At 41.5% G+C, this 12,055-nt stretch overlaps 1 protein-coding gene across 6 annotated transcripts in view; it reads left to right on the top strand.

Annotated features, from left to right (window-relative positions):
* The window catches only part of cntrl (centriolin), a 743,138-nt gene that overhangs the window by 31,626 nt on the left and 699,457 nt on the right, over window positions 1–12,055 (top strand). For all 6 annotated transcript variants that reach the window (XR_009651398.1, XM_060906888.1, XM_060906886.1 and 3 more), the window contains exon 2: window positions 4,255–4,442. Coding sequence is in view for 5 of the 6 variants with exons in the window: in XM_060906886.1 (XP_060762869.1) it covers window positions 4,255–4,442 (188 nt within the window). In the remaining variant the exon portion in view is untranslated. The remainder of the gene's footprint in view (window positions 1–4,254; window positions 4,443–12,055) is intronic.

Here is a 12,055-nt window from a genome sequence, read left to right as displayed (position 1 = left end):
GTTCGGGAAGAACTCGAGGCCATGCTCGAAATTGGCATCGTCGAGGAGTCCCATGGTGACTGGAGCAGCCCGGTGGTCTTGGTTCCCAAGGCCGACAGGTCGGTCCGGTTCTGTGTGGACTATAGAAAAATCAGCATGGTGTCTAAATTTGATGCATACCCAATGCCTTGTATTGACGAGTTGCTCGATCGACTAGGCACGGCTCGTTTTTATTCGACACTGGATTTGACAAAGGGATATTGGCAGATCCCCTTGACTCCGCTATCCCGAGAGAAAACGGCCTTTTCCACACCGTTTGGCTTACACCAGTTCGTCACACTTCCTTTTGGGCTGTTTGGGGCGCCCGCTACGTTCCAGCGGCTTATGGATAGGGTCCTCTGCCCCCACGCCACCTACGTGGCCACATACTTGGATGACATCATTTACAGTAATGACTGGCCGAGGCACTTAGAACACCTAAGGGCCGTCCTTAGGTCACTGAGGCAAGTGAGTCTCACAGCCAACCCGAAGAAGTGTGCGATTGGGCGGGTGGAAGTACGATATCTGGGCTTCCACTTGGACAATGGGCAGGTGCGTCCCCAAATCAATAAGACGGCAACGATTGCGGCCTGCCTGAGGCCCAAGACCAAAAAGGGAGTGAGACAGTTCCTGGGGCTGACTGGCTACAATTGTAGGTTTATACCTAATTATTCAGACGTCACCAGCCTGCTGACTGGTCTCACTAAATAGGGGGCACCAGATCCGGTCCAGTGGATGGAGCAATGTCAGCGGGCTTTCTCTGAGGTAAAGGCTGCACTGTGTGGGGGGCCACTGTTACTCTCCCCTTTGTTTTGCAGACGGATGCATCGGACAGAGGGCTGGGGGCTGTTCTGTCCCTGGAGGGGGAGGACCGTCCAGTGCTGTACATCAGCCGGAAGCTGTCGGTGCGCGAGGGCAGGTACAGCACAATAGAAAAGGAATGCCTCGCCATCAAGTAGGCGGTCCTCGCCCTCCACTACTACCTGCTGGGGTGCCCTTTCACCCTCTGTTCAGACCACGTGCCCCTGCAGTGGCTTCACCGCATGAAGGATGCCAACGCGCAGATCACTCGTTGGTATCTGGCACTCCAGCTGTTTAAGTTTGAGGTGCTCCACAGGCCGAGGGGGAGTCAGCTGCAGGCCGGACGGCTCCCCGGCCTGAGTCGAGCGGTGGAGGTATGTGGCAGCAGGGGCGTGGTCAAGCGTCGGCCTGTGAATGGAGGGCGGAGTCAGGGAAGGTAAGTGGCAGAATCACTGCACCTGATGGGAATTAACCTGTGTTTGTGTGTCTTCCCCAGTGACCGCGCCCTATAAGAGGAGACGGAGAGCAGAGGAAGGGAGCTCTCCCCAACCTGGACATTTGTTTGTGTGTGTGGGGAAGCGAAGTAAGACGCTGAAAAGCGCAAATAAAAGTATTTTGTGAGAACTCAATTCTGGCCTGCCGTGCTTCTGTGCTCCACCCACCTCAACGATTTCTACACATTGCCATAAATGGATGCACTTGGTCTGCATCAGTGTTTAGGTAGGTGATATGTGTCAAAGTAACACCCACATGAATGTCAGGACACAAGGTTTCTCAGCAGAACATTGCCCAGAGCATCACACTCTCTCTGCTGGCTTGTCTTCTTCTGATAGTACCCCTGGTAAGTGATGAACCTGGCCATCTACATGATGTTAAAGAAAATGTGATTCATCCGACCAGGCCATCATCTTCCATTGCTCCAGGGTCCAGTTCTGCTGTTCACGTGCTCATTGCAGGCACCTTCGGTGGCGGACAGGGGTCAGCATGGGCACTCTGACTGGTCTGTGGCTATGCAGCTGGATACACAGCAAGCTCTAATGCAGCTGTTCTGACACCTTTCTATTACAGCCAGCAATAACTTTTATCAACTATTTGTACTGCTGTAGCTTTCCTGTCGAATCAGACCAGATGAGATAGCCTTCGGTTCCCATGTGCATCAGTGAATCTTGGGTGTGCATGTTGCTGTTGCCAGTTCACCAGTTGTCCTTCTTTGGACCACTTTTAGTAGGTGCTAATCATGGCATACCAAAAACACCCCACAAGACCTGCCATTTTAGAGATGCTCCAACCCAGTTGTCTAGCCGTCGGAATTTGGCCTTTGTCAAAGTCGCTCAGATCCTTATGCTTGAACATTTTTCCTGCTTCCAACACTTCAACTTCAGGAACTGACTGTTCACTTGCTGAATTGACAAAGGTATTGGTATTTTAGCTGTCTACCACAGCATATAGAAGCTGAAATTTAATAATGAATATAAACTGCCAGTACAGACTTTCAAGTTTTTTTAATTTGAGAACCCAATCTGGTGAAGTGTTGGAATTACAGCACTTTGTGCATGTTAGAAAAGACTAAAAAGGCTGTTAGCAAAGTGTTTTTCTTTAAAAATGCGTAAACTCACTGACTGACTGACTGATGGATTGATTGATAGATGGATGTGCAGGAATATATAACTTTAGAACTGTGGGTGCATTTGGGTAATTGAGTGATCAAGCTCATTAAATTGAATCAGTCTCAAAGTGAATCATTCAAGGTGAATCATTCCAAGTGAATCATTCCAAGTGAATCACTCAAAGTGAATCAGGGAATCATTCAAAGTAGTGAATCATTCAAAGTGAATCATACCATTAATTTTGGTGCTTAATAATAAATTACCAAACAGATAAATTATGGTATATCCCAGATTATTAGGATCACTTACCGTATTACATAACTTATATGCACCTTTTTTGAATTCTTTGGGAGATTGGGGACTTCGAGCATATTGTTGGGCACAACAATAAAGACACAGTTTCAATAATAAATTAATTTATTATAACAAAGATAAAAATGGATAATAGCAGATTGAAATATATACAAACAGTGAGGTGTGTGTGTGTGTGTGTGTGTGTGAGAGAGAGAGAGGCCTTGTGTGGGTGTGGCCCACACAAGAGAATTAGCTTTGTGTAGCTAACTCCACGTGTGTTTGTGGGGGAGGAGTTGACCATGTGGCTAGGCCTATGGCCTAGCAAAAGAAAGGCTAGCGTGGGTTGCTAAGTAGACAAAGGAATTAGCTTTGTGTAGCTAATGTGTGTGGCCTGTGAAAGGCCCTATGGCCTAACCAAGGTGTGGTTGAGTGTGGGGGAAGGAGTGCCACGTGTTCCCTTGAGATAATACCCTTAGCCCTGGAGGCTAATGGGACAAAAGAATTAGCCGTAGGCTAATTTCACTAGCTTATAACAATACTGAAACCACTGAAATATTGATGCGGTCAAGATGTATAATAAGAGAATTATGTTAGTAGGAATAAAGAAAAGCATGCACAGCCTATCTATTAAAACAATTGAGAGATTAACAAAATATAACAATCATCAATTCAACATGCTGCGTGTTTAACAGTGTAACAAATAAACCTGGGTTTAAATTCACACTGTTTCAATAAAAGCAAATTCCTAAGACTAGCTTTAATTATGCCCAAAATTTGCTAAGTCTTACTCAATATCTTGCCTCTAGCAAGGTTCTGAGAAGATGTCCGCCGTTGGAGTTTCGCCGTTTGTGAAGCACGAGTCACTTCTGTAGAAAGCACAGAGAATTTCTTGAGTCCGGCGTGCGGTCGCTCGTGATGAAAAGAAAGTCTCTGATCAAAGTAATATGCACAGCGCTTCAATCAGGAGGAATTCTGGTCGCTCCTAATCACAAATTAACTGCTTTGACTGCAGTCCGTATGTACTTAATGAATGAAAACCGGTTGTAACTCACTGAGTTTAAAATCGCGCTATTCTGGATTTTACCGTGGCCAGTGGTAAACAAAGAAATCGCGCTAACTCGTGGATCTTGCAAGAAAGAAAAAGAAAAGACGTCTTTATCTGGTTGGCTCGCGGAGCAAGCCTTCCTCTCTGTGTCCGTGTGGAATCACGGCGCCGAAAGAGAAGGAAGCGGAAGCGTGTTCCGTTGCTTATGCTTTCCTGTAGGATGTGACGTAGATGATCCCGCCCACACGTGACGTAGGTCAACACGGAAGTTGGCTGATGGGAAATGTAGTTTCTTAAAGAGACTGTGAATGTACCTACAGAACTCCGAGCATAATCTTGTTTAAAATTATCATCAAACTTCAGACATTTTCCACGTTTCTTGTGTTGCTGTACTGTAAATAGACTTGTGATTATGATAAAAAATACAAGTAATTGTGCAGGCCCTATGTTCTGCTTCTCTCATTTGTGCTGCTGGTTCCTGGATTGCAGAAGAGTTAGAGCGTCTGGAGCAGGAGTTGGAAGAAAGAGGAGCGGAAATGGAGCAACTGCAGCGGGAGAAAGCTGTAGCATTAAAGAAGCTGGAACATCAAGAGAAGCTCCAGCAGAGCCTGAGGCAGCAAAGCCAGGAGCAACAGCAGGAACAGCTTGAAATGGAGCTGGACACCAATTCCGAACTGGTATGCAACAGAGCTTTCTGTGGTCATTATAATTTGAGGCTATGATGTGTCACAACCATATTTTGCTCATTTTTTTAAGACTGCAGTAACAGACAGTAAATTTCAGTATATTTACAAATTTTGCCTGTTTACAAAAAGAGCTTAGTCTCCCCGCTTAAACCAATTTATCATAAACTTTAACCTCCTTGTGCTTGCTTCATTCTTCTTTCTGTTTTTTAACCTTTAGCCAATTTCTTCATTTCTCACTACTTTCCCAAGAGATCTGTCAGCGACCCTAAAGGTAGTATTAAATATTGAATAGGAGAACGCAAAGACAACTCTATCCATCAGTGAGACTCTGTTTTTCCCACCTCACAATTTGTTCTGCTCCATGAACATTATATGAATGCGTGTTCTTGTGGGATTAAACGGTGAATGTTGTTTATCTGAATATTGACATTTCTGATTCCTTTATTTCTTTGCCTGTATAGAGACATGTGACAAAGGGAAAAACAGCATAAAGTGTCTTAGTGAGAGAAAAGTTTCAGTGCACCTTGGCATAAATTCTCTTGGAGTGCTTTTCTTTAAAAAGATATTCCCATAGTTGTTGTTTTGAAGATGTTGTTTGAGAGCATTGTCCGATGCATCAGTACAAAATATCCCATACGTGTTTTACTGAGATCTGGTGACTGTGAAGGCTATCGCATATGCATACATCTCAACCTTTAGTTACCCATGCCCTTACAAAATCTGTGCTTTTCCCTTACATACACCCATGAGCCCTTATACACGAGAAAAAATTCCAATATATAATCCAAAGCACCAATTGTTTTATTCCACATTATACACTCCTATTGTAATAGGCATATTTATCACACTGCATCAAGTTAAAGGGATCAAATAAGCATGTACTGAATAAAAATAAATTTTAGATACCAGAGAAAACAACTGAATTAAAAAGGACTATATGTACAGTCAAGTAAACAATTATCTACTAAAGAGAATGACTGACTGAAGTATAAACTTAATTATGTAATATACAACCCCAATTCCAAAAAAATTGGGACAAAGTACAAATTGTAAATAAAAACAGAATGCAATAATTTACAAATCTCAAAAACTGATATTGTATTCACAATAGAACATAGACAACATATCAAATGTCGAAAGTGAGACATTTTGAAATTTCATGACAACAACACATCTCAAAAAAGTTGGGACAGGGGCAATAAGAGACTGGAAAAGTTAAAGGTACAAAAAAGGAACAGCTGGAGGACCAAATTGCAACTCATTAGGTCAACTGGCAATAGGTCATTAACATGACTGGGTATAAAAAGAGCATCTTGGAGTGGCAGCAGCTCTCAGAAGTAAAGATGGGAAGAGGATCACCAATCCCCCTAATTCTGCACTGACAAATAGTGGAGCAATATCAGAAAGGAGTTCGACAGTGTAAAATTGCAAAGAGTTTGAACATATCATCATCTACAGTACATAATATCATCAAAAGATTCAGAGAATCTGGAAGAATCTCTGTGCGTAAGGGTCACGGCCGGAAAACCATACTGGGTGCCCATGATCTTCAGGCCCTTAGATGGCACTGCATCACATACAGGCATGCTTCTGTATTGGAAATCACAAAATGGGCTCAGGAATATTTCCAGAGAACATTATCTGTGAACACAATTCACCGTGCCATCCGCCGTTGCTAGCTAAAACTCTATAGTTCAAAGAAGAAGCCGTATCTAAACATGATCCAGAAGCGCAGACGTCTTCTCTGGGCCAAGGCTCATTTAAAATGGACTGTGGCAAAGTGGAAAACGGTTCTGTGGTCAGACGAATCAAAATTTGAAGTTCTTTATGGAAATCAGGGACGCCGTGTCATTCGGACTAAAGAGGAGAAGGACGACCCAAGTTATCAGCGCTCAGTTCAGAAGCCTGCATCTCTGATGGTATGGGGTTGCATTAGTGCGTGTGGCATGAGCAGCTTACACATCTGGAAAGACACCATCAATGCTGAAAGGTATATCCAGGTTCTAGAGCAACATATGCTCCCATCCAGATGACGTCTCTTTCAGGGAAGACCTTGCATTTTTCAACAACATGACAATGCCAAACCACATACTGCATCAATTACAGCATCATGGCTGCGTAGAAGAAGGGTCCGGGTACTGAACTGGCCAGCCTGCAGTCCAGATCTTTCACCTATAGAAAACATTTGGCGCATCATAAAACTGAAGATGCGACAAAAAAGACCCAAGACAATTGAGCAACTAGAATCCTACATTAGACAAGAATGGGTTAACATTCCTATCCCTAAACTTGAGCAACTTGTCTCCTCAGTCCCCAGACGTTTGCAGACTGTTGTAAAGAGAAAAGGGGATGTCTCACAGTGGTAAACATGGCCTTGTCCCAACTTTTTTGAGATGTGGTGTTGTCATGAAATTTAAAATCACCTATTTTTTTCTCTTTAAATGATGCATTTTCTCAGTTTAAACATTTGATATGTCATCTATGTTCTATTCTGAATAAAATATGGAATTTTGAAACTTCCACATCGTTGCATTCTGTTTTTATTTACAATTTGTACTTTGTCCCAACTTTTTTGGAATTGGGGTTGTACATTGCATCAGTAATACCAGAATTATTGATGTAAATTTTGCAAATAAAATGTATTAATATTAAATAGTTCATAAAAATTACACAAAGTTCTATTTGACAAGTGTTGACATCACCTACAATATTACATTCCACCAAAGAAAATTACTTGAAATATAACAGCAGTACTAAGTATGTATGTTAATTAAAATAGTAGGTTACATGTAATAAATTTATATATAATCATGTCAAACAGGTGGGTGGCACGGTGGTGTAGTGGTTAGTGCTGTCGCCTCACAGCAAGAAGGTCCGGGTTCGAGCCCCGTGGCTGGCGAGGGCCTTTCTGTGCGGAGTTTGCATGTTCTCCCTGTGTCCGCGTGGGTTTCCTCCGGGTGCTCCAGTTTCCCCCACAGTCCAAAGACATGCAGGTTAGGTTAACTGGTGACTCTAAATTGACCGTAGGTGTGAATGTGAGTGTGAATGGTTGTCTGTGTCTATGTCTCAGCCCTGTGATGACCTGGCGACTTGTCCAGGGTGTACGCCGCCTTTTGCCCGTAGTCAGCTGGGATAGGCTCCAGCTTGCCTGCGACCCTGTAGAACAGGATAAAGCGGCTAGAGATAATGAGATGAGATGAGATGTCAAACAGTAAATGAAGGTTAGTAAAAGTTCCATTTGAGAAAAAAGTGTTGACACCACAAGCAGTGTTAGATCCAACTAAAGATCACTGAACCACATCAAGTATATTATAACCACATCATATATAACCACATCATATATATTAAACAAGGATAAGTGAAAATATTAATTATGTAGTTAAATTGAAAATCTTCCCAGTAATTTATAACAAGAATTTAAATCTTATTCCTTTTTGGAGTGTTTTTTGTTGTACAAAGATGCTGCAGATTTGGCACTAGCTATAATATCACTGCTTGGGTAGCAGTTGTAGCACTCCTCATCACAGTTCATTTTAATTTGCAGATATGCAGTTAATGTGTCTGCAGCCATATTTTTTCTGTACTCAGTATGAATTTTCCTAACCAATGATAAAGCCCTCTCACTATCTGCATTGCTACGTGGGAAGCACATCAAAGCAGTAAAAAGTTGTTTCAACATTGGAAACCTGGCAACACCCAGAGCAGTTTTTACATCGAAGACCTTTCCCCAATATACATCTATTATTTTCCTGGTCAATAAAAGAAAATCAGAGCACGGCAAACATGTAGATGGTGTTAAATTGTTTCCATCCCCTACTACACATTTTGGAGACAGGTTACCACCATTACTCTTCATTCGATACTTTTCCAGTTTACTGATGACTTATGGTAGTAACGAGTGTTGGTCATCTGTGTCTACATATAATGTCTATCAGCAATTAAAATGTTTAGGGAAGCGAAACCAGGAATCGCCGGGTAACTACAGTTGTCGTTGTATAAATGGCGACTCCCAGTATTGCCTCCCGAAATTGTCATGATAATGGAGGAAGCTTTCCTACATGCAAACAGTAACAACTTTAAATAAATAAATTACAAATGCTTACATGTGCAGTTTTTGAATCGAGAAACATTATTTTTTTCTCCAAAAAATGGTCTGCCACAGTCGGGGGGATGTTGTGTTCCACGAGAAATTGGCAGAGCATAACTTCTGCAGCCGTCACAGAAGTCTGGGCAGTCCGAGCCGATGGACTTAAATGACTGAGAAAACCACATAAATCGAAAATAGTTCTGTATCATTGGGCATGCGTGTTTTGAAAAAATAAATGGTGGATGCTAAGAAAATTTTCTCAGAGTAACGGAAAAAAATCTCTGATACAAAACGTATTTTTCACGTATGAAAATCAGTGCACGCCGTATTAGCCAAAAAACTGCATTTTCCCGTACAAAATATGGGGAAACCGTATAACTTGACATGTATGCATATGATTTACATCTTTTTCATCCTCCTCAAACCATGAAGTGAGCACTCCTGCCTTGTGGATGGGGACATTGCTGCCCTGGAAGAGTCCATGCTCATTGTGATAGATGTTTCATCATAGGTTAAAAACAATGAGTCAGAAGTGCTTTGTGTTGATTTGCATTAACTCTTCCATCAAGGAAGGGTACAAGCAGACCCTTGTTTTCTTGTTTTAATATATTAAAACAAGAAAGGGCCACAATTTGCATAATATGATTTTTATTTGTCAGAATGTTCTCTGCAGAGGCATTCTCACAAATACAAATTATATTATCCAAAGTGTCGCCTTTTCTTGTTTTATTTAGTTATGATTTTGGTACAGCACTCTAGTTAAAAAAGGATTGGGAGTGAAGACCCATCCCACCCAACATGTCAACAACATAATTGTCTATCTGTACCTTATTTTCATACATTCTTTATTACAATCTTTTCAGACATGCATGTTCTTTTATAAACTGTGCCTACCATTCCTGTCTGTATGCTGCTTTCCCATCCTGCATTCTCAGCCTCCATTACTTGTTCCCCTGCTGGATTCCTTCTACAAGGTATTCATTTGTGTCCAATCAGTTTCTGTTAGATCAATCATCAGCCAGTTCCCGAAGTCCTAGTGAAGTGAAATGTCATGACTTTCTCCTGTGCCACCAGGTAGTTATGTAGAGTGATGTGATTAAAGTACTACTGTCTTCATAACATGCTGCAATATTTTCTGCATGCATAAGTCAAATTGTTAGATAATCGGACCATTTTGCAGATGAATGTCTGTGTCTGCATAGACATGCATTTTACATCTGCAAAATGCTTTGATTATGTCCAGTGACCTTTACTGAATATGTTTGCAGTGGATTTTATGTTCTATATTGAATTCTTGTACCTGAAGTATTGGCTCTTAAACACAGCTAATATATCTTCCAGTTAAAGCAGAAGACCACAGAGCTGACCTGGGCCTGCCAGAAGCAGTATGAGCTTGAGCAAGAGCTGGCTTTTCATAAAATAGATGCTAAGTTTGCACCACTTTCATTTTATCCTAATCATGTGAGCTTTATCAAGACTTTATTAATTTGGCTATTGTTATACTTGATTTTAAATATGCTAGTGCAGGGCTTTTCAAAGTGTGGGGTGCGCCTCCCCTGGGGGGCGCCAGAGTTCTTCGGGGGGGGCGCAACATGAGGAAACATAAACCAGAATAAGTTACTATTGCGGACATTTAGCGAACTTCAGCTAGCCTTTGCCAGAGACAAAATGGATCGATTTTTAGTACCTAAAGCTACAGTGAGTGAGGAGACAGAGTCTGGGCCAAGCAAAAAACCAGACCCTCCAGGATTTCGCGATGTTGCGATTTGCAAATTCAACCAATCCCCGCGAATTCTTCTTCTTCTGTCGATTTATTGGCGGTTAACAATCGATGTGTATTCGATGTGCCATCTACCGGGCTGAGGTGTGATATTAATCGTTGCAAATGCCTGCATAAGAATAATTCAAAACTGAGCCTGTAGTCAGACCTTGAGCAGGTCATGTCCTGATGGAATGTTCAAAAAGATATCAATATTATGTCTCGAGCAATGTGTCATCACAACAGTACAGTACACAGTGAGACACAAGGTCACAGAAGAATTCTAGCCTTCTAGCTGAAATAGTAAAATAGAATGGAGTAGAATATTAACAATATTAAGAGATGTATGCTTGAGTCAATCCTTGCTCTTCTTGACGTGTATTGGTGCTCAGAGGGCGGGCATGCCCTATCAGCCCTCGTCCCACCTCACCGGAGCTTAGAGAAACTCCGGTCAAATTGTCTAGAATTTGTGTAACCAAACAAAAAATCTTCCCGTAAACCAATTACGAGGATAACCAAACAAAAATCTTCCCGTAAACCAATTACGAGGATAACCAAACAAAAATCTTCCCGTAAACCAATTACGAGGATAACCAAACAAAATCTTCCCATAAACCAATTACGAGGATAACCAAACAAAATCTTCCCATAAACCAATTACGAGGATAACCAAACAAAAAATCTTCCCATAAACCAATTATGAGGATAACCAAACAAAAAATCTTCCCGTAAACCAATTATGAGGATCTTCCCGTGAAACCCTTCACGAGGATAAACAAATAAGTCATTGCAGACTGATTATAAAAAAACAACAACTAAATTCTATTTGCTAGTTGAGTGTCCTTTAAATACTGTTAGAGCTGTTAATGCTGATTGTGTGAATGGCTGACTTAATAAGTTGTCTATAGTTACAGATTTTCTTAATGTTCTCCCCATCTTCTCTCTTTCACTGGAATACTGTGTACAGTGTATAAGAACATGCTCAACCTTTTCTACTTCTCCACACTCAGTGCGTTTACATGCACATAGAGAAAATCGAATTTCTGCCGTTGCTCGACTGAAATCAAAGTTCTAAATGCCATGGAAACACCTTAGCTAGGCTGAAATCGAACCGAATTTGATTTCTCGTAATCGAGCTACACGACCTAGATTATGCGATTTTAGCCGAGCTACTTAGTGCATGTATACCCTATCGAGCTACGTAGTCGAGCTACTTACTTCAGCACTGCCCCTTCCGGAAGTGACGAGTGACGAGACCACAAGCAGGAAACACAACAGCCTCGGTCGGCATGACAACGGCATGAATCTTTTCTTTTTGTGGCATTGTTTGCACTGTTAAAATTTAGCTCACTTACTGTATCACCAAATACATCTGTACAGCTGTTGCATAGCTGTGAATTGTGTACATAAACAAGTCACTGTATTTGTGTGCGCGCGCGTTTTTGTGTGTGTGTGTATATATATAAAAATAAAATGTCCAGCATCTGAAGAATGTCAATAAAAACAAAACAATTGAACTTTGTGTGTTTATTAAGGCATAAGTTAAATTGTAAGCAAAAAATGGACTTTAGAAAAATATTTTTTGTAAGCAAAAAAAAAATTTTTTTGTAAGCAAAAAATGGACTTTAGAAAAATATACAATTGTGCAAAATAAGTTGTCTTACAAAACAGTGGTCTGCGCAGGACAGTTTGTAGCCATACAGTCTGTTAGAGCAAGCCTAACAGCTTGAGCACGGAACTTGTGAACACGGAACTGAT

This window comes from Neoarius graeffei, chromosome 24 (assembly GCF_027579695.1).
Source record: "Neoarius graeffei isolate fNeoGra1 chromosome 24, fNeoGra1.pri, whole genome shotgun sequence".
Lineage (NCBI taxonomy): Eukaryota > Metazoa > Chordata > Actinopteri > Siluriformes > Ariidae > Neoarius > Neoarius graeffei.
The sequence above is the reverse complement of the archived record's forward strand: the minus strand, read 5'-3'. Positions and strand labels throughout refer to the sequence as shown.